The sequence below is a fragment of the Apteryx rowi genome, unplaced genomic scaffold, assembly GCF_003343035.1.
Source record: "Apteryx rowi isolate R43461 unplaced genomic scaffold, aptRow1 scaffold_272, whole genome shotgun sequence".
Taxonomy (NCBI): Eukaryota; Metazoa; Chordata; class Aves; order Apterygiformes; family Apterygidae; genus Apteryx; species Apteryx rowi.
The window spans coordinates 1,132,937-1,156,067 of NW_020449108.1; the positions used below are offsets into that span (position 1 = coordinate 1,132,937).

At 39.2% G+C, this 23,131-nt stretch overlaps 1 protein-coding gene across 1 annotated transcript in view; it reads left to right on the plus strand.

Moving 5' to 3' along the window:
• Positions 1 to 908: 908 nt before the first annotated feature.
• Positions 909 to 23,131, plus strand: part of CLNK (cytokine dependent hematopoietic cell linker) — a 65,628-nt gene continuing 43,405 nt past the window's right edge. Inside the window, exons 1-2 of the mRNA XM_026068500.1 lie at positions 909 to 1,008; positions 5,908 to 5,957. Of these exons, the coding sequence (XP_025924285.1) occupies positions 5,947 to 5,957 (11 nt within the window). The 5' untranslated portion in view covers positions 909 to 1,008; positions 5,908 to 5,946. The remainder of the gene's footprint in view (positions 1,009 to 5,907; positions 5,958 to 23,131) is intronic.

Consider the following 23,131-nt stretch of genomic DNA (forward strand, 5'->3'; position numbering starts at 1 on the left):
TCTTTTGCATACAATAAGCCCACAGCAAAGCTGCTGTAGAGGGAGTCAGCCTACAATATAAGAATTTGTTTGGGAAATTCCATCACAATGTTTTACTGGCACTGCAGTGTGAGTGCCCCATGCATGCTGATTTCTGGCCCCCCTCAAATGCCCTCATACTCACACTGCACAGCATTCCTCATGGTATACTATGGTCAGATGTTTTCATAATGTGCAGCTTTCCCTCACCATTTTTTACAAAATTTTATTTTTAATGGAAAAAATGTATTTACCAATGTATATACCAAAGTATATCTTTTAGAAATCACATACATTTTTCTAAATACATATAAGTCTTAAAATGTTTTAAAATGTAAGGAAAAATATTCTTCATGGGTTACACAGTAGGCTTACGCATAGGTACAAAAATCTACTGAAATCCCATGAAACTGCAGAGTAAGCTTAAGCACATTGCTTTCAGAATATTCATTTCTTTTGAGAAATAGATAGTAAAAATAGTTAAACATATCTTAAAATAATTTAAGAGTTCTTCAAACAGCTTGAGAAGATGAGAAAATTTAAAATCAAGAGGAATAATTATTTTTCCCTGTTAAAATTAAGCAGCTGCTTGTCAAAAGAAATTTATTTTCCCCATGCTAAGATTTGAAACAGCTATTGACACAGAGATAGAATTGTTAAACACAGCTTAAGGTAAACAAGAGCAAGAGAATATGTGTTCTGTCTTATCTCACTGAGGCAGATTTTTTGAGGCAGAAAGGAAATAATGGGTATTCACTGGTCAAATCTCATAGTGCTGATTGGTGCCTGAGCATGTGGTAGCCATCCACAGGAAACTCATCAAAAAGCAGCAGAAGATTCTTCCACTTGCAGTGTTTCTACTTACGTGCATCACTGACCTTCAGTTAGCTTTGTGAAGCATTTAGAATGGTGCACAGAAATTGCTTCACAGGGGAAACCATCTCAGCGATGTGCTAGCTCAGAACCCACACACCTTAAAGGAAAGGATCTGTGAGTTGCCCTTGTTTCTTCCTGTGTTCTTCTGCTTTGAAAAGGGTTTTAACCAAGGGATTGGCTTGTGTTTCACAGTCTGTCTTTGCTCTAGCATATTCCTTCTATGACTTAAAACATTAGGATTGCATGGGATGTAGGTCCAAGAAATAGCCTGTCATATCTGATGAGTGCATGGCATACAGCAAAAGCCGTCCAATGCATTTTCAAACTATTTTCATCTCCTTCTCCATTAAGCAAATCAATATAGCTTCTACCAAGCAACTAGACCTTTCTTGATTAATTTTTCTGTATGTTTTTTGCATTGCTAACATGTTTCTGTGTAGACGTAATGTATTAAAACAGAATTTCATTATACAGTTAAACTTAATAAACCAATGCAAATACTTTCCTAAATAAATATCTTTACAGAGAACTTTGATGGCTCCTATTTGAGATATATTTTGTTACTATGAAACTTCTGGGTACATTTCTGGCAAGAGAAGGAATCAGAATAATGTGCTATTAAAATAAATTGAGCAACAGGCTAATTATTGCCAGAAACAAATTAGTGAAACTAGATTGTGTTCATTTCAATCAGATACATAAGTACTTCTGCCTCCTACATGTGGCTGCTTTCTGTTGCTGTGAAGAAGGAATTTGAAAATAATCTTGACAGTGCCATTTGACAACCGCTTTACACTTTCTGGTAAAATAACTGTTCCAGTTTCAAACACTGTTCCCTATTGTGCTCAATACTCTCACTGGCTTAGTACCACAGAGCTTTTCAAAAGGAGATAGAGGAGCAGGACAGTGGCTGAATAAAAATTAAGCTACCTACCATTGTAGCTCTACAGCTGATTGTCTGAATCGGGCATACTGTAGTGTCTACAGCAGCTTTCATCCATTTCCATTAAACTTTATTGTGAGAATAAAGATGGCCAAATGAGCAAGAAGGATAACCAGTATAAGGTCTACCTGGTGTAGTGTTGCAATATCTGATTGAAAATCTGGCTCCTGGTAGACATTTTTAGCTGTTTATAGGAATTGATATAAAAGACGGTGGTAATTATTTACAGAACTGAAAGCCAGATTCTTCAGTCCTTCCTCAAACTTCTTATTGACTCAGTGAGGCCTGATTAAGAATCTGGCTCTCTGTGAGCTGGATTTTAAATCCAGTTTTCAAAGGTGTCTAAAAGATTTAGAAATTTATGTACCATTTTCAGAAGCAAATTTTAGGCTTGCAAACCTATATTTGATTAAAAAAAAAAATGGTTCTGCACCAAAACAAGGTAGGTTTAGTCTGAGGGGGCGGGGGGAAAGGATTAACTTTAAATGTCCTGTGGAACCTGTAGTTTTCTTATTCAAATAACAATGGCATAAAAGCTTGGAGTACTAACTAGTACATTAGTGGACAGTGATCTTACTCATTTCTAAAATGGAACATCTCTGCTTAGCATTTTAAGATACTGGATCATCCCAAGAATACTGCAGGTTTATATGGTTTACTCTGTTCTGCTCTATTTGGATAGATGACTCATGAAATTTCCTGCAGAGGCCTGGAATCTTTTTGACTTGTGCTTCCTTCCTCTGAAGGTAAAAGTCATGGCAAATCTGCTGTATTTTGTGCAACAGAGCTAAAACAAAAGCAAAGGCAGGTGGTTTTTGCGCATTTTCTCCCTCTGACTTTTAATTTGAAATTTCATCCAAGTAGCAATATTTGAAAGTTTTTGACTAGTTCTCATTGTTCTTGGCAAATATGACTACTTGGCTGGCTTTTTAACTATGCTTCAGATGTTGACTAGCTATTTTTTCAGACAGCACATAAAAGCTAACAATGGCATAGTTCTTCCTCATTTTCTAGTTACAACTAATTATGCTTTTTCCTGTTGGTGGCTTGGGTTGTTTTTTTTTCTTTGTTTGTTTTTAAGTTAAGTTGAACGAAAGCACCCAGTCCAAGCCTAGCTTAAGGGAGAGTAGGTTTTGTTGATTTTCTTTGACTACTAAGATGATGCTGCTCTTAGGACAGGGATATATGATGTGGATGTACAGCACTATGCAAAACAATATGTGCCACTTGGCTGAAAGGGTTCTAACAAACTTTTATTAGTATAGTTTATTTATTAGCAAGGGCTTTCCTGCAGTGTGACTTGCTCATCTCTTGTGCAGCCAATTTAGTGTTCTACAGCCGAAATAGGAACAGGATCTGGGATAAAAGTACCTCCCTCCATCTCAGAATGAGGTGAGTTGCATGTGCCCTTACATCAGAGCTCTGGGCAGGAGTTTTAGCCGAGGAGAAACGATGCTTTCTGTGGCTCCTGTGCCATGTGCTGCAAATCTCTGTGTCCCTGTGTTTGACTGACAGAGGGAGAAAGGCAGTGTAAAGTGCATCATGATGCCCCAACATTTTGGTTGCCTGAGAAAGATTTTTGTGGTCCTACTGAAAAGCAGACATGCAGCTAAGGTCTGCGATTGTCACTTATTCCTCTCTTAATCCATGGAAGCTCTAAATTTTGAATTTGAGTCAAGTTTCCTACTCTAAATGATTCAAAAAGGGGTTTTTTTGATCAGTATCAGACATGTCTGGTAATTTGACTAACTCTATTTTTTCCAATAATTTTGTTTCAAAAGGCCCCCATGCCTACAGTAAAGGTCATCACCCAGATTCAGTAGGTGTGGACTGCCAAATGAGTGGCTTACCACAAAAGTTGTATGGGGGAAGCTAGCTATTGTTATTTCTCAGCTGGGGATGACTTCTAGCTAGATTTACTTACAAGAAAAAAAGAGGTATTTCTACAAACAATCCATCAGCTGAGTTCTACATAGTATTCTCTGGCATCTTTCTCAGTTGAATCCTGCTAGTGTTTTCAGAATTTTCTCCCTAGTTCATCTTTCATACTTAATGCTGACAATTTCAGTCATTCAATACTCTAAAAGTAGGCCTTCGAAAAATCATACATTTGTTTGATTCTTTAAGTGAGTTGTCCCATTTTGTCATTCCAATAATTTAGACCTTGTACTTTTAAGATTCATTCTACAGCAAAAGGGCTAGAAATGTTCCAAAAAAACAGATTATTGTGTAATTCTATGTAATTATTACATTCCTAATAAATCCTTCATTTGCAATATTACGAATTATTGATAACTACTGGAATTATTGTAAGTTTACAATTTGGCTCACGCTATCTGTGTTTGAATATTTTCAGAACAAGATTAACAACCTCAAGGAACACCCTAACAGAGAAAATATAGGCCAAACTTCTCACATTCAGTGTCCAATTTTCAGATAGCTCTAGACAGCTTCCTTCTCGGTATTTAGCTCTTTTCAGACACCTGAAATACAATATCCTATATTTAAGGAGGAAAAATCACTGGTCTTCTTTTGTTCCTCTATAAGAGAATTTGACACTTTGGGGGTAACTTTAAAAAAACAGTCATTTAGACAAAAACACAGTTTGCCACAGGTCTTCCAGAATTTTTATTCTGCCTTAATTTTAAAAGGAACCATTTTTTCCAGTGGTTCCATTTGAACCATTAAGGAATCATTTTTCTTAATCAGATGTAAATCTATTTCTAATCTTGTTGCCTACAGCAAATTGCAAACCATGGTTGGCTATTTGGACTATCTCAAACACATACTTGTGATTTCAGATAAAGAACAACCTTGCCATAGAAATCTACGACGAATTCTGCAAATACTGACTAAAATAATCAGCACAAAAAGACAGCAGGAGCAAATGAACTGAAAAAATAAAACATTTTAGTTCACTGCAGATATCATTCAGCAATAGCTAAAATTGGGATAAGGCATTTTAAACTAAAGCGAATGTGTACACACCCCTGTAAATAGAAAGCTTAAGAATATTTTTGTGTGAATTTAAGGCCAATTTAAAGTGGAAAAGTGAAAAAAGCTGAAGATAGTAGACAGCTCAGAAACAGTTGATACACACGTTTGCAAGGCCCTGCTATTTGACTAGCAGCTACACATTAATAGAGAAAAAAATAAGACTATTTTTTTCTCACTGAAGTTATTAGGCTGAGAGAAAGTAATGGCAGTGAACAGCGATAGAGATACAGTACGTGGAAAGGTTAGAATTCTATTTTTTATGTTCAAATTATGGGACTACTAAGGCTTCTGTTAAGAAATAACAGGTAGAGACAAGCAGTTGGAAATGGAAAATTGAGTCATCAGCATAAGAGACAAAGCAATACGATAGCCGACAACTCTGAAGCAGCTTTTATAATTTTTGAATTTTGCAAGAAAACTGTAAAAGCCATGTTTTTTTGAATTTATATATATACATGTGTGTGTGTGTGTTTGTGTGTGTATACATATATATTTAAGACCTCCATTTCTGGACAAGGAGTTTCACAGACCCATAATGTCTAGATATGGGTTTGATAGATTCTCTTCAAACTGCATGCTCAGTTTATAAAACTTTCATTTCAGTTCACAAATTCCCACATAAATACAGATCTGTATGTGCAAATCCCATCACTGAGTGCACAGATGGTAATGGCAGAACAGCACATGCATAAATGAAAACTTGTTCATGTACAAATGGAGATTTCATTAAGGCCACCTTTGAAAATATGACTGAGCTACGTTGGTCATAATCATCATCATGTCTTGGAACAGACTACTGATGTCAAAAGTGTCAAATTTCTCCTGCCTTAAAAATAGATGGTATCTGAAATTAAGTTTTTTCCTGGTTTAGCAAAAAGTTCTTAGCAATACCACCAAGCTACCAGTATGCCAGCTCCAGGTAATTCTTAACTTCTGATTTGAAAGGGAACCCTCGCTTATAAAAAATAAATACATAAAAATAAAAAGTAGAGGATTGGATCCTCAGTCTACAAATATATACATCTAGATTTTGAAGACCCTAGATAATTAATACATTTACTTTCTCTTCACAGACTCATTTGAAGATTTTGCACTTCCTTGATTTAGAAATCATGAGCAGGGAGTAAGTACTGTATTTGGATATTTGCCAACCTCTCTGGCACTCTATACTTAGCTATTATTGCATATGATTATCGATGTTATTTTATGTTCACTCATACTAAAGGTTAGGTGATACTCTCATAATCTTTCCACATCTTCTATAATCTGTTACTGCCTTTGTCCTTTCTGAAACTGTCTTTTCCTGCTTCACCTACTCGTTCTCAAATCTCTAGGAAGATTTCTGAAGGGTGTCCTTAATTCCACTCCTCTTACCTCTGGCCTTCTGTGTGTAAACCTCATCCATCTTTCTAGCAGAGTATTTCAGGGGACTTTAAAGAAAGCTGAATGGCCATTGGCCTGCCACTGTTCATAAGACATTAGTGCCTGAGGAGACGGTTTGCATGGAGGCAATGAAGCCAGGCACAAAGTGCACATACTCAACCTCAAGCAGACATCAGAGAGAAAGGTAAACCTAAGCATCTTCCCAATTTGGGGGAAAACAGCTGCACCACCCTAGAGTTGGTTCCTAGGATCCTCTGGAAGTAGACAGTATGGATCATCAGCAAAGTTTTGGCTTGATTCTGAAGCCAGTTAAAATATACTAAATACATGGCCAGTCATTTATCCGAGGTCATACAGGGTTTCAGCAGTACATCCCAACACAGAATGCAAGCTTACTGAATCCCACTCCAATGTTCTGCACTGAGAAACAGTACTTCATTTTTTTTCTTTTCAACAGGGATATCTGAAGATTAAGTTTGTTCAGAGCAGTTCTAGAATCATACATTAGTGGATAGCTCTAAGAATATATTTAAAATAACTTGAAGCCAATAGATTTTTCCACTGGTAATAAATGGACTTAAAAATTATTATTGTGTCTCAGTGTCTTATCATCCCTGAAAATATTTCTCTCATGTGAGTATCCAAAAATGAACAACTCATCTGGGACACTGAGCCAATAATTTTTCACTTTACCTGTTTTGTTTCTTAAGTTGCATATTTTTCCAAATTTATATCTGCCTCCTGCAACAAATATTAAGACAGGACTGAGAGGCAAAGATTGAAAGGGCCTTCTGTGTTTGCTGTTGGGATTTCTTCCCAGAGGAAATCTAATTCTCTAATACAGTCATCCATCTTTCTTCTACTGTAGGGCATCTTGCCTCCTACCCACAGTAAGTATCTGAACTTCTCCTCAGGCTGCCTTGCTCACACCAGTGTTACATTGGTGTTGCAATGCTGTACCACTGCAATCTCTCAATCTATCTTCATTTTAGGATGGCTTTACTTTTGGATAGCATCACAAAATCACTATTTTTAGCAATCCCCATCCTCTTCTCTGCTGTAGTGTACAACTAACAGCATATTGACTGCCCAGAAGTGCCATGTGCTACCTCAGGATTCAACAGCACACACAGAAAGGAAGTATTCAGCATTGAAATTTGTTGCCTTCATTTGTTGCAGACCAATTCAGTTATAAGGAACAGAGCAACACAAACAGTGGCAGGAGCCCATTTTTTATTTTAAAACATGTCTTGGATTCTTGGGAGTAATTACTATAACTGACAACTAGGGACAACTCCCAGAATTTGGAGAAGAGAAGGCTGAGAGGAGATCTTATCAATGTGTACAAGTATCTGAAGGGAGGGTGTCGAGAGGATGGGGCCAGACTCTTTTCAGTGGTGCCGAGCGACAGGACGCGAGGCAATGGGCACAAACTGAAACACAGACACTTCCATCTTAACATGAGGAAAAACTTTTTCACTGTGAGGGTGACAGAGCACTGGAACAGGTTGCCCCGAGAGGTGGTGGAGTCTCCTTCTCTGGAGATATTCAAAATGCGCCTGGATGCAATCCTGTGCAATGTGCTCTAGGTGACCCTGCTTGAGCAGGGGGGTTGGACTAGATGATCTCCAGAGGTCCCTTCCAACCTCAGTGATTCTGTGTGATTCTGTGTGAATTAGTCTTTTGTTTTAGATCTTTGTGTCTTAGACTAAAAAAAAAAAAAAAAGAAAAAGAAAATACTCAATCAGGGCTATCAGCATGAGAAAGTATCCTAAGCCCAAGCTTTCTCACAGCTTTACCTCTCTCCTCATTTATCTTTCACTCGACTGCTTCACTACTCTTCTCGCATTCCATGAGTTTGTCCATGTTTCCTCCAGTGCTCCCACCTGATGGGAACCACCATTCAGGACACTTTTTGTTGCTTTAAGAGCTCCTCTGACTACCAACCTGAAAATGACTTTTTAATGGTTGGAAAACTTTCATGTGTCATAATGTATGAATGGACAAATCTTATACATGTAGCACAAATTCTATTACACTGCAGCACTTTTTTCCTATTCTTTCTCCATTCTCCTAACAGCCCCATGGAAGGAAGGTTATTGCATACCTGTACATACTTTAATGAGCTTGATACTGCCAGAGTCGGGTCTCCGTGTGTATGGATGAAGGAATCCATCCTGTGACCTGTGTAGGAGCTGTTCAGGGGGCAGCAGCAGTTGAGCTTCTATAATTTTGCTTGAAGTTCTGAGTTTGAATCCATAGGAAGTATCCCCTAATCAGTTGTTTCCTTCCAAGGAGAAACCCACATTTTACTTCTCACATCTGTTGGCTTCAGAGTAGAACTGAAATTCACAGGGAACATAAGGGAGGCCATGTAATTTCTTAGTTACAGGCTTGCAAAACCCTCTGGTGGAAGTATGTTACAGAGGCTATGACTGAAGTCATATCTTGAAAGCCTTCATTTTCAGCAGCAGCAAAAATGTTTGGTTTTAGCTCTGGCAGTCCTTTGTTCAGGCTCAGGTGCATCAGTCAGGATCACCTCATGACATTTGCACAAAGAACAGGGGACCTGGAGCCTCTGCTTACCACCACAGTAGAAATTATGAGAATCTGTGAAAAACATCTTTTTGGTAGAGGAGCTCAGTCTGTACTTCATTAAACTGGTCTGAGTATGGGCTGCAGTTCAAAAGCCCTCTGAACTTCCTATTAGTGGATTTTATGGCTATAGTATGCTTACTGCTTCCAAAAGCTGATTTTTATAAGAAATTTTGAACTTGCAAACTTGGGTTTGGAATTTTTTTATTGTTGGTTTTAGGCACTCCAGACACCAAGAAAAAGTTACTGCAGAAATACATCCTACAGCCACCAGATCGTGTAAAGAAATAGCTTAAACTTAAGCTAAGCTTAAAGCTTAATACTGATAGTAATGTAACCGCAGCAGCTCACTGCTCAATAAAACTAACGACCTGAGTGTTTATCCAGATGAACAAGCAAAGTTTGCAGCTCTCAATTTAAAATTAGCTTCATTAGATCCACCTGGGCTGAAGTCACTGCAGTAACAAAACTAGAAATACACATTTAAGGTTTATGCTGGTGGGGGAGGGTGGAACTGTGGAAGTGTAAAAGCACTAAGACAATAATGTAGCACAAATACATGTTCTGGCAGGTACTTCTCAATTTTTGTCAACTCTTTGCAGTAAATGAGAAGTTGCTGTATAATAGCCAGTATCAGTTCCTTGTGTCTGAAAAATGATACCTACGCTGCACTTGTAGTTTTATTTTATTCTGCTCTGCACTTGTATTTTGTTCAGCTGGGGGAAGGGAAAAGTTTGCAGTCTCAGGCTTAGCTAACGAAAAGACTGCATAAATATTAATTTTCTAAGCTATCACAGAAAACACAGGTTGTAGAAAGTTAGATTTTCTCAGGACACTGGACTTAGGAACAAGAAGAGGCAAGTCTGACCTCAGAATTAAGAACAGCTGCTGATGTCTTGCCAGGACTATTACATATATGTATACTTTGTTATAGCTTTTATATAATCAAATATATAGTTAGTCAGCTCTCCATTCTAGCTTATGTACATTTTTGAGTTTGACTGATCAGTGGTAGCTCCCACACTACGGAAGTCTTTAATTTTGAAGGCGATTTAAAAAAAAAATTAAGATAATGTATGAATGTGGACTATGACATACATAGGTGCTAGTATTTTATCAATACAGAAATTCAATAATCATTGAACAAATTACTTAAGTCCCTGAACCTCCTGGCAGTAAATCACATGCCTGTGAACCTGACCAGTATAATTTTTTTGGAAAAACCTCACATATATAAGGTCACTTAACACTTGTAGCGTCAGAGTTATAGTCAGTAAAAAACACAAAAAAAATAAGTGATACACGTTTTTTTCTCTTATTATAAGGAAGACAAAGCCATTTATTCTAATTTGGAAATCAATAGGAAGTAGATGCCTAAATACCTTTAAATCCATGGGCCTAAAACTACGTAAAGTTCACATTTTCTTTCATCCTGAAGGAAAGACTTTCCCAAAATCTCTAAAAGCCTTGCCACAGTCAGTTCTCTACCACAAAGAGCAAAGGCATAACCCAATTTTCTTGATATTTTTAAACTAAGACTGAAAAGGAAAATAATGTCTAAAATGGTACTGTTTTTGTACAGCATAAAAGAGCATCAAAGAGAACAAACAATCTTTGCGGCTCACTTGTCCACGTTTTGTCACTCTGTGGGTGCAGTAAAGAAATGGAGTTAACACAGAGTTTCTGGAACAGTATCCTCATCCTGTTTTCTATTTTCTGTTTCATTTTCTCATAAAGCTGACCACAGTGAAATAGGCACAAGGAAGAGGACATTCACTAGCATTATCCTCTTCAAGTTCTTATAACAGCGATGGTATATATCACTTTAAAACTATATTTTTTAAGTGAACAAGTTTCCCTCAAGGCTGTAGAGTCCTAAAATCGCCCCTGTTAGATAAAACCACTACTTTCAGTTTCAGCTTCGGCCTCTGCTGCAGTTTCTCTTTGAAGTGCTCACAGGTAGGGGCAGCTCAACAGAGAAAGCCCTGCTGTTTTAAACCAAGGAGCCTGAACCCAGAGAGCTTATTTGCTTCTTGTTCTGGAAAAACTCCTGCTGAGCAGCAGGCAGAGGTATTCAAATAAGAGGATGATACATACACTCAGAAATGTTTAAACTGATTAAATGACATTTTGCATGGGAAAGAGGCTCAAATTTAAGCTCAGGTCTTTACATCTATCACGTGGCTATAAACAGATTTTAAGCCTATGTTTTAAAGCCGTTGACTTACCTTTGCTATGAGAGTAGGTTTTCAACTACACCTGAGCCTGGTATCACCTGCCTTTGAAGTAGACACAAAGATAGCTCTCTGCAATGAGAAGCAAGTCTTTAAGTCAAGTTCCAACTAAGCTACTAGCAAATTTAAAGCCTGTGTTTTAAGATAGCAGGTTTCTTTGCCTGCAGAGAGGAGCTTCAACCCCAGCTGTGAGTGCTTCAAATGCATAGGTGCCACAGCTGGAACTGAAGCTAGAATTGAGATGCCAGCTTCAATACAAACTAGATTTTAGGATCCAAAGATTTCCATTGTCAGTTATATAAATACACATTTTAATCAATTAGAAGTCATTCATAACATTAATTTGCAATTTTAAGACAACTTTTAGTGGGAAATACAACTATGCTCTAAAGTGTTATTTAGATGAAGTGGATATTTTAGTACTTGTGAATTATTTACATTTATTGCAGGCCTACTTTCCAAAGGATCACAAGCATACCTCCTGTAGTTTTGTAAGGTACTGAAAGTAAAATTTGTCTTTATTAGCATGTCAGGTAGAACGGTTCCTAAGATCAGTCAAAGCCTCTGAAATATTTATGCAATATACTGAGGATTTATTTCACAACCTACCCAAGTACAGTGTTCACTGTAGAAAGGCCAGTGCTATTTTACAGAGATACACCATTATTCTCCTAATTTTGTTCAGAAGTAACTAAAACACTTCCCGTACACAGTTTGATACATGAAGGGAAAAAATAGAGCAATATCATGGCTTTTGTCACTATGTAAATTGTGGTGAGGAGGGTGAGAAGGAGCTCCTCACCATAGAGACACTGCATTCAAGGGAAGCTCAGTGCTCCCTGAGGAAGATCACAGATTTTATACAACTGTAAAAAAAAAGAAGGGAAAAAAAAGATTAAAATGGTACCTATGATACATTTTTAGATGGTGTTTCCTAGATTAATCCATAGACCTATGTCTCATGCCTGGTCCACTGCTATGTAGTTCTGCCATTCTCCTTCTCTTTGTGAATTTGGAGTGTAAAGAGAGCATCTAGACCCAGGCAAATGACACATAAAGGAAAACTCCCTTGCCGGTCCATTGTCTACAGGGGGTATTGAGCCAGCAGGAGGAGTGAAATAATATCTTAAGAACAGGACCTTAGGCTTTTGTTTGGTTGTCTTTTTTGTTTTTCGGTCATGGCTTTTTTCCCTCTGAAATGTAGCTCTACTTTTTAGAGTTTGCCCTTTTATTTTTAATGAAAAGAGTAAGTCAATAATTTACAACCTTGCTGACTAAAAGGACTCTTAAAAAACTTCTCAAGACTTCACTGGTGAAGTAGCTTTATTTTACGTTGTCTTAATTATTTGGCGAATCAAATATTCTAGTTTATTTGCCTTTATTTCCACATTTCATCTTCTTCAGAAACAAAATGATAAAAAAGGACAGAAAGTGGAAAATAGGGTGAAGTCAGGAGGAAAACTAAATTAAACTGGAGACAGCTCCATGCTTCCTAGGACTCATACCCATTTATATATACCCATTACACTTTCCATTTCCTCCCTTCTTCCTCTGGGCAGGAGGAAATACTCCATTTTACTAGCCCTTTATAAGAAACAATATGAAGTTCTGCTGTCTGACTGATCTGGAATTACTGTCAAGCTGCTCTGTGCAACCAGCTTTGAAGAGTGTCTCTTACTCCATAATCGAGCTTACATTTTGTCCACGGTTATGAAACTTTTTCTGTCTTTTTAACAAGGGCAAAACAATCTCTTTGGAGGGATTGTTTGCTTGCTATCTTTCTTACTCTGACTTAGAGAATAATACAGAACTGTGGAGTAAATATAATGCTGTAATTAACTGGAGTGGCTCTGCTGATGTTATTAACCATGAGTGTATAAACTCAAGTGACTTCTAAATAGCCACAAAGCCCCAAGAGTGAACTACAGCTCTGTATTCACTTCATAGCCACCTGTTAAAGGATGTTGAATTTTCCGGTTAATATTGAGAGTTTTAAAGTAAGGCACCGCTATGAGATGTTGGAAAGTGCTTTTCTATATGGTACATGATTGGGGGAGCAAGCAGAAATGATAATACTCATATACTAAAACATTAGTTTTATTTAACTGTGTCACAGCAGATATGCTTGTAATGTTGATTACCCATTTTTTTCATAATGTGATAATTTTTTTTGTTCTAATTCTTTATTTTGAGCATCTTATGTACATCTATGATAACCATAATCTGCATTAGGGAAGAATAGAAAACACAGTTCAAAGCCATTATGCATCTGCCTACTCTGTGGTACAAAGCACAGCTCATGCGTAAGTTGTAATAGCTTTATTAAGGTTAGCATTCTAACAACTGATAGAACATCTGACACTCCTGTGGTTTGGATCTGAACACATTCATGATTCCCTTCTTGACTTCATCTCATCTGCTTTTCTTTATATTCTAAACATTTATATTTCAAAAATTTTACGCTTAAAAGTTGGCCTCTCAATTTACATGGAAGCACTTAAATAAAGGTTTTGATTTTTAAGGTGCTGATGCCAGCTCTGACTGCTGAGAAAGCAAGACAGGTATCCTGGCTGGAAGAGCAAAGCTTTAGCAGGCATCAACCTTTGATCTTTTAGCTTAATTTCCCGATTTTTTTACTGATTCCTTTTTTACAAGAAACATTAATCTATTTCTATTTTTAGAAATGGAAGATATTTCAGTACAAATGATTCAAAACATGAAATTGGTGACAATAAGGAGCTAACCTCTCAAAGGAATCAAAGCAATAAACTATTAGGTCAACCTCAGCATTTTCTTTTATAATTGTACTATGATCATACAGAGAAGTATCCAAGAGTCTCTGGCTAGCCACTATACTTACACAGAAATAACTGAGAGCTGAGATAGAGACAGTCAGTAGAAGTGTGAATCCACTGGATAATGGTTGGGGTGTGGAGATAGGATTGTGGATCATTGTTTAAAATTGGATACAACCAGGTCTAGGACTGGAGGTTGAGACTGAAGGAACCAAAGAGTTTGTTTATTACAGAATTCTGCAAGGCAATGAGGGCTAGGTGAAGACTGCTGCTGGTATGAACAAAAGGTTTATGTTTGTTCTGGGCTATGTTAAAATTAGTATTAGGATTGGAGTTAGGATAAAGTTCTCAGATATTAAGAAATGAAAAGGTCACTGTATTGCTGAAAGCTAGTGAGACCCACAGGGCCTGGATGGCAGTTCTTGCTAGCAGAGACATATCATATAATGTGACTTTTCAGATGGATATGGTTTGCTGAGGTACAGTTACATGTAGGGCAAAGGTGGGGATTTAGATTAGCAGTAGCTGAACTTAGTACACTGGTGGATTTGACTGGACCTGAAGAGTTCATTTGAGGGCTACCATAGTAGATGTCGGGGAACAGTGAGTGCTCCCTAAGGGGACAAGGAGCTGGGAACTGAGCACAATAACACAGCTGGCAGGGCAGGGGCCTTCCTCCCCAGGGCCCTATCCCACGTACCCGAGTGAGGCAAGCAGGGCAGACCCAAGAATGGCAGCCAGGTTCAGCCAGGAGTCCACATCAGCAGGCAAGTTTGTGGCAATAAGGCAGGGCCAAGATCAAGCTGGGAAATCAGTCTGTGGGTCTGGATCAGCAGGATCCATGGCTTGGCACAGGCATGGCTGTGGCTGAGCTGGAGACCAGCACTCTTACAGCACAGCTCAGGCTGTAATTGTAGCCCAAGAGCTCAGCTAAAATGGAGCCCTGGAGCCCATGGGCAGGGGAGTGTGGGTTAAGGCCCCAGTGGAGGCTGGTCAGGGCCATTAAGGCCTATTAGTGCCCTCAGGGCCCTGACAGTGGGTGATTTGTAGTCAATTCTGGAGTTTGCAGAAATCCCTGAGCTACCTTTATGGTTCAGAATTGGGACTGAGGCTCAAGATATAGATTGAAGAGCTAGCTTCATAGCTGTGTCAGATGAACCCAACAGAATTAGGATGTGTGCTGATGGCATGGTTAGTTCTATGGTAGGTATCACTCAATATAGCTAAAGCTAATTTAGAGCCAGGAGGTAGGTTTAAGTGGAAGCTGAAAGCATGGTTTATTGATGGATCATTCAAGGCCATATGGCTAGGATAAGTGCTGCTGGCTGAGTGAATGATTCAGGGTTAATTTTAGGATGAGAGTGGATCACCTTGCAGTGTCTGTCTAGAGGGCTAGGACAAATTTTTGCCATCTGGGACCGAAAACCCTGGTATTGGTTGAGCTTACTAAGAAGACCAAATGGCAAAAAATGTGAATGGCTTTCTGGTAGTTTTTCTGGGTGTGAACAGGAATAAGTTGCAGATCACCTGAAAGTGATGATGAGGGGCTTGGCTGAACTTCTTCCTTCAGAAAAATAGGGTTTTTTTAATGTCTGTATTCAATTTATCATGGACAAATACCAAATGCAGATCTTCCTTCTGAAGAGGTTTTAGTTGTGAATGATGCTGTTGAGTGTCAGATCTTACTAGTATATGTTTGAAGCTGAAACCAAAACATCTGAATTTTAGCAATCCCAGTGTTCTGCCGACCTAAATGGAAAATTGGCAAGTTTTCCATAGGATTTTTCTTAGGTCACCACCTTGGAGACACCATCCCAGTAAATCTGGCCTAGATACAGCACTACTGACCTCACCCTTGAAAGTGATTCTGCTAATAGTATTTTGAAGAACACTGTTAAAGACATGTGGCAAAGCGTGCACTAATACTGTGGCTGTGTGTTAGGCGAAAGTTTCAGGGTCCTGTAGAGTCATAGACTATAGATGAGTCTGCAGTCACAGCAGGGACATTTTGATCAAATGATGTAAAGCCTCCCATTAAAAAAAATCAAGATGTTACTCCTTTCATTCTCACATGTCTTTAAACAAATAAAGTCATATTTTCTCAGGTAGGGAAGGAAGAAGTAGGTCATCAAACTACAACTCAAGAGAACCACGTTTAGTTCTCTGATTTATCATATTCTTTTTATATGAGAATCACAAAGCGATTTAGACTGTCTACTTTTGCAAGTATCTAACCTTTTAGGTAACTATTTTCCCCTATTCTCTAACCTGTAATACTGCCTCTCCTGTGCATGTGCACAGTGGTTGCAGGACCTTGAAGATCCTGCTCCACTAAGAGGTCACTTAGCTCTTAAGTAGTGTGGACTGCTTCTGCCTAATCTTGAGACTCATTGTTATTGTTGCTATTATGTTGCTTCATTTTCCCATCTATACACAGGGTGCTAAATCCAGTCTTCCTACAGGGGCATGATGAAAATTGAAGGTGCTCATTTTTTTATCATAATAGACATTATAGAAATATTAAAGACAACTGTATTACAGGATTGCAAAATGCATTATTATAAACCAGTTTTTAGTATGTTAATTCATGTTAGTAAAGTAAAATAATCTCCTCATTTTCCAGCATATGCTCACCTATACCTTTAAACTGCCAAGACTTCCTTTTCCTTTGCTCTGCTACTGAATGCAAAGACCTTCTGCCTTCCAAAAATAACAATGATGTCCTTTACTACAAAGCAGAGATCAGGAACAAAGTGCAAGCCCTGGGCTGAAACCATGCATCAAAAAATGTGGCTCTCTAAATCTACATCTGGTGACATCATCAGAGAAAAGTACAAGACTTTTGCAGCTCTCTATCTCTAACATGGTATTTCTAGAGTTCTAGTGCTGTCAAAAGAAAAAATCTCTCTGGTTATCACTGGCATCTTGACACCAAAAAACATATTACTCATGCACATGAATACAAATGCAAAACTGAGCATCCTGAGAATAGATGTTTTTATTAACTGAACATAATTAATTTGAGAAATGTACACACAAGCTGAGCAGGGTATGGAGTATGCAGAATAGTTTTGTAGTGATGACCATGACAGACAAGGATAAATGCTACTTTTCTTTTGGTTTTCCTGTTCCTCTTTCTCTATGTTCTGTTCCATATTCCACTGGGGGAAAAATACCAAAAATGGTTGTTTCGCACTTACAGATGCTACTGGGTGAAACTTTAAGTAGCTGGCAGCACTAGCAGATATCCAGCTATGATTTCTGAAGAGTTTATATGCTCCAAAGTGGGGTACAACTGTACAAGGATGGTCAAAAGCAAGAACGGGGATAACCTGGGATTAGTCAGGAACAGAAAGATTACAGTATAGAACTGGTCGAGAACATGAGTTCTTACATCAGGTTGAATAATAGAGAGAGAAAGAAGCTGTTAAGTGGAGTTTTTTTAATTTTTGGAGGTGCTTAGCTACAGCTAGAGAAAAGCCAATCATTTCAAAAATGAATGCCTATGGTGAGTCAACAGCAGGCTAATTCAAATGCCTAATTCATATTTCAAGATCCCAGTCTGAGTGGTTTAAATGTTTAAATAAGTAAATATAACCTATTCAGCAAAGCCCCATCTCTTTGTCCCAAACTAGCATTTCTTACATTTTTTTTTTACTTTTCAGTGTGAGTGGTACAGCTTGCTAAATAAGGACACCAAAATATTCCGTGAAATTTACAGATAAGTAATCACAGAATCACAGAATCACAGAATCGCTGAGGTTGGAAGGGACCTCTGGAGATCATCTAGTCCAACCCCCCTGCTCAAGCAGGGTCTCCTAGAGCACGTTGCACAGGATTGCATCCAGGCAGGTTTTGAATATCTCCAGAGAAGGAGACTCCACAACCTCTCTGGGCAACCTGTTCCAGTGCTCTGTCACCCTCACAGTGAAAAAGTATTTCCTCATGTTCAGACGGAACTGTCTGTGTTTCAGTTTGTGCCCGTTGCCTCGCATCCTGTCACTGGGCACCACTGAAAAGAGTCTGGTCCCATCCTCTCGACACCCTCCCTTCAGATACTTGTACACATTGATAAGATCCCCTCTCAGTCTTCTCTTCTACAGGCTAAACAGGCCCAGCTCTCTCAGCCTGTCCTCACAAGAGAGATGCTCCAGTCCCCTAATCATCTTTGTAGCCCTTTGCTGCACTTGCTGCAGTAGTGCCACATCCCTCTTGTCCTGGGGAGCCCAGACCTGGACACAGTACTCCAGATGTGGCCTCACCAGGGCTGAGTAGAGGGGGAGAATCACCTCCCTCGACCTGCTGGCAACACTCTTCCTGATGCACCCCAGGAGACCATTGGCCTTCTTGGCCACAAGGGCACATTGCTGCCTCATGCTTAACTTGGTGTCCACCAGCACTCCCAGGTCCTTCTCGGCAGAGCTGCTTTCCAGCAGGTCAACCCCCAACCTGTACTGGTGCGTGGGGTTATTCCTCCCCAGGTGCAGGACCCTGCACTTGCCTTTGTTGAACTTCATGAGGTTCCTCTCCGCCCATCTCGCCAGCCTGTCCAGGTCTCTCTGAATGGCAGCACAGCCCCCTGGTGTATCCGCCACTCCTCCCAGTTTTGTATCGTCAGCAAACTTGCTGAGGGTGCACTCTGTCCCTTCATCCAGGTCATTGATGAAGAAGTTGAACAAGACTGGACCCAGCACTGACCCCTGGGGGACACCGCTAGCTACAGGCCTCCAACTAGACTCTGCACTGCTGATCACAACCCTCTGAGCTCTGCCATTCAGCCAGTTCTCAAGCCACCTCACTGTCCACTCATCTAACCCACACTTCCTGAGCTTGTCTGTGAGGATGTTATGGGAGACAGTGTCAAAAGCCTTGCTGAAGTCTAGGTAGACAACATCCACTGCTCTCCCCTCATCTACCCAGCCAGTCATTCCAGCATAGAAGGCTATCAGATTGGTTAGGCATGATTTCCCCTTGGTGAAGCCATGCTGACTACTCCCGATCACCTTCTTGTCCTCCACATGCTTGGAGATAGCCTCCAGGATGAGCTGCTCCATCACCTTTCCAGGGATGCAGGTGAGGCTGACTGGCCTGTAGTTCCCTGGGTCCTCCTTCTTGCCCTTTTTGAAGACTGCGGTGACATTGGCTTTCTTCCAGTCCTCAGGCACCTCTCCTGTTCTCCATGACCTTTCAAAGATGATGGAGAGTGGCTTAGCAATAACGTCCGCCAGCTCCCTCAGCACTCATGGGTGCATCCCATTGGGGCCCATGGATTTGTGGGTGTCAAGTTTGCTTAAATGATCTCTAACCCACTCCTCCTCCACCAAGGGAAAGTCTTCCTTCCTCCAGACTTTCTCTCTTGCCTCCAGGGTCTGGGGTTCCTGAGGGCTGGCCTGAGCAGTAAAGACTGAAGCAAAGRVGGCATTCAGTAACTCTGCCTTCTCTGCATCCTTCGTCACCAGGGCACCCACCCCATTCAGCAAAGGGCCCACATTTTCCCTAGTCTTCCTCTTGCTACTGATGCATTTGAAGAAGCCCTTCTTGCTGTCCTTGACATCTCTAGCCAGATTTAATTCCAAACGGGCCTTAGCCTTCCTCGTCACATCCCTGCATACTCTGACAATGTTTCTATAATCCTCCCAAGTGGCCTGTCCCCCTCTCCACTTTCTGTATACTTCCTTCTTCTGSTTGAGTTTTGCCAGGAGCTCCTTGCTCATCCATGCAGGTCTCCTVCCTCCTTTGCTTGACTTCCTAATAGATACTGTTTTCCAGTCAGATCCCTGCAGTAACCACTGTCTTACTATTTGCTATCCTCCATGAACAACTTTGTGTTTAGGAACTGCTGATGGCTGTTTTTCTACCAAAACACAAACAGCTAAATTAAAAAAAAAATCAATTTTTTTTGTTATTTGGTCATGATTCAAAAAATGCCAACAATAAGCATATGACCAAAGGAATTGTCTGTGAAAATACTTGCTTGCTTTCATTTTTACTTAAATGAATGACTCCTATACTTACCTCTAGTAAGGCATGAAAACTCCTCCTGTGAGAATACTTGGAGCAGTCATTTTCAGCCACCTATAAACTGGAGTTAATTGGCTACCTGTAACTGCTCTCTAGTGTTGTCTAGTTCACAGATACTAAGGGTGAGGATATAGTTTTACAATACGGTAGCTGTAAACTGAAGGTTGAGTGCTTCAGTATATGCTGTTCTTCTCTCTAGATAAATATTTCTGTCCTACCATGGGCAGAATAATTTTTTTTTTTCTTCCTGGACATTAAGAGTCATATTGTAGGTTAGACTCAATATCCATGATGAAGAGAACAAACACTTGCCTTATTATATTCCTATGCAGATTACTCCACCTTGACTCAGATATAGAGTGAATAATTAGAAGCTGCTTACCTATTAGCTTCTGCCTGACAGCAGATGGGCAAGGAAAGACAAAAATGGCATGTTCTTTTAGTTTTATCTTATTACTTGCTTGCTGTGTGCATTTAGGTCTGCTCAGAATGGTTTATGATTTGCTATTATAAAGAGGCAACAAACCATCAGTACTATGGGAAAAAGGAGGGAATTTTGATTCAGAGACCTACCTCTGAGTCAAATGTTTCCTGAGGCAGCAGGTCCTGGTCTATGCCTTGCCTATGGCAAAGGCTGTGGGGAAGATTGCTGCAATCCCGTATATGCTAGGAAGAGCTATGTGTGTAATGATAAGACCACTGACTTGCTCAGTGCCTCTCCAGAGTCTGTGGCAAGTAGCTTTAGCCAACATTACATGCACTGAGATAAAGTATCATCTGCCTGGCTTCTTGTCTGCTCCCAGGATATTGTTTATCCTTGGAGAAGGAAGGAGATAAACCTTCTGCTCTTCTGACCACTGAGAATGGACTATCTAGATGTTATTTAGGCAAATGGAAAACTAGAAGGCTTTGGTTTCCCTTATCACACCAAGTAGTCCCCAAAAGGCCTGGTAGATTTTAACCGAAAAATTTCACTAGTGACAGAATTAAGAAGTTAATTATTTTTCCTCAGACTTCCTCAGGTGAATAGGGATTTATACTCTTCATTACAAGATACAAGGACAGATATAAGCAAAGTATTCTAATATACACACTTAAACAGCCAGTAAAAATAACTTGTTATGCACAGAACAAGTCTGCAAGCTATACTGTTTATGAGAGAGAGGCACAAGAGAAATTAAGTTAAAATATACTTCTGAAAATTCTGAAAGACATTTATTGCAGGCAGTATTATCTTTCAATGGGATGTTTTCAGATTTTCCATGTCCTCAGAGAGAGTCTGTGTAATCAGGATCTTCATGAAGAAATAAAACACATTCATATCCCATTCATATCTTTGCTTGTGATTCCAGAAGAAACCGTCTATCATTTAGATGTGAAAAATCCCAAGGGGCTGTACAGAAACTAAGAAATGTGGAAATAAAAATAGTAGCAGTGATGCACTCTACAAAGTGTCAATATCATCCCAGGGCCAAATTCAGATGAGGTATTGGAATTGAATGACTCCATTTCTATGGCCAGAAAACACAACGCTTGAATAGCATCTTTTTATTACTATTATGTTACTATAAACCATTTTACATGCATTAAGGACTCCCCACACTCAACCCCACTCACATTAGTATTCAACTACTTGGATTGAAAAACATGGTAACTCTATCTGCATGATAGACATGGTTCATTTGTGCTTTTCCTGATCTTCCCATAGAATACACGATTTCAGGTGAGTTTTTCTAAACTCACTGAGAGACCATTTTTATTCACACTTAATAAGCATTTCTATTTCAATCCACTGTTTGCCTAATCTGCCTGTTCTATGCTGTGCCATGACAGAGCTGCTATTGCAGATAAGAAAGTGATTGGCATAAATGTGCACAGTAATATGAACAGTAACCACAGGTATCAAAAGTCTCCCACTAGCATTTTTCCAAGTGTCACATGTCTCTGGTTATCTTTCAGGTACCCAAGGCCCATGACTCTCCAGACAGCATGTGTTCAGCCAGCAAGTCAGTGCTTCAAAATTTATTAGCAGTTCAAACTACATGAATCTGACCAAATGCATACTGGTTACTGTACACTCCTTAGCGTTTGGATTGAAAGGTGGCAGAACTGGTTGCCATCTTTAAACAAGTATGTATTAAAATATTAATGAAGCTGCTTCATACCGCCTTGTGCAACGTATACTTTTAAGGAGACATACAGGAAGGGTAAGACAAGAAGGAGGCAGGCCCACAGTTCATACTCCTTTATTTGGAGGCAAAATTTAGATACCATACCTCCCCAAAAAAGCTTTGCAATGTATTTCAGATTATATTGCACCATTTGGCTTGAAGTGTCCCAAAATACTCTCTTGCTGATTGAATTTGTTTTGTCTGATCTGATAGAAGAGTTCTGGGAGGGAAAATGTGCCAAACGCCAAATCTTTTCCAGGCAGTTCTCTGCCCAGCATGGTACTAGGTACAACAACAAAAAAATGAATCTCAGTTTAGCAACAGTAATTTATTAAAAGGGCCAGTCCCTGTGAGTGTGTGCAGTTAAGGCTGAGTAAAATAGTTCCTTCTCCTTAAAGATCACAGATGCTTGATTTGAAACGCGCCTTAGTATAGTGCCATACTTTTCTTCAGCTACATTGGGTTATTATTTTTTCTCTTTTTAATCTCTTTCATCCAGTGCAAAAATCACCTGACTAGGATTCATTACAGTAATTTCAGACCAGAAGATGAGGCTGTAATACAAATAAAAGTGCATTCTGTGTATCTTAATTGTCAATCTGAATACCTGTGTCATCCCAGAAGTAGGGAAGTGGGATTCATAACACTTGCACCAGGAGACCTTTTTCCCTAATAAAGCCAGTTTTAATACCTTATAGTGTTCTGTATCTTGAGTTTCAAAGAGCTGGCATTTTGTAGATTTGTAATGCAGTTTGGCACTAAGAAAATGTATCTATTTGACATGTCTAAAATCTGCATTTAAACAATGGGATAATTAATGTTCATTATATTTGTGTTTTTGTGGGGTTATTTGAACTGATATTATGGCATTTGGATGGTGTGTTTATATCATTTTAAAGGTTGCCAGGGAAGCATTGAACACTCTTTTTCGAAAAATATATTTCAAATGAATTGTGCCAGTCACAGTTTTTAAATAGTTTTGCAAATGATCAGTTACATAATTATGCTAAGAGAGTATAGCCATTAATATTTATTATTATGTTCCTAACATTCACTTTAGCTAAAAACCAAAACAAGTCTACACCTAGATGACACACT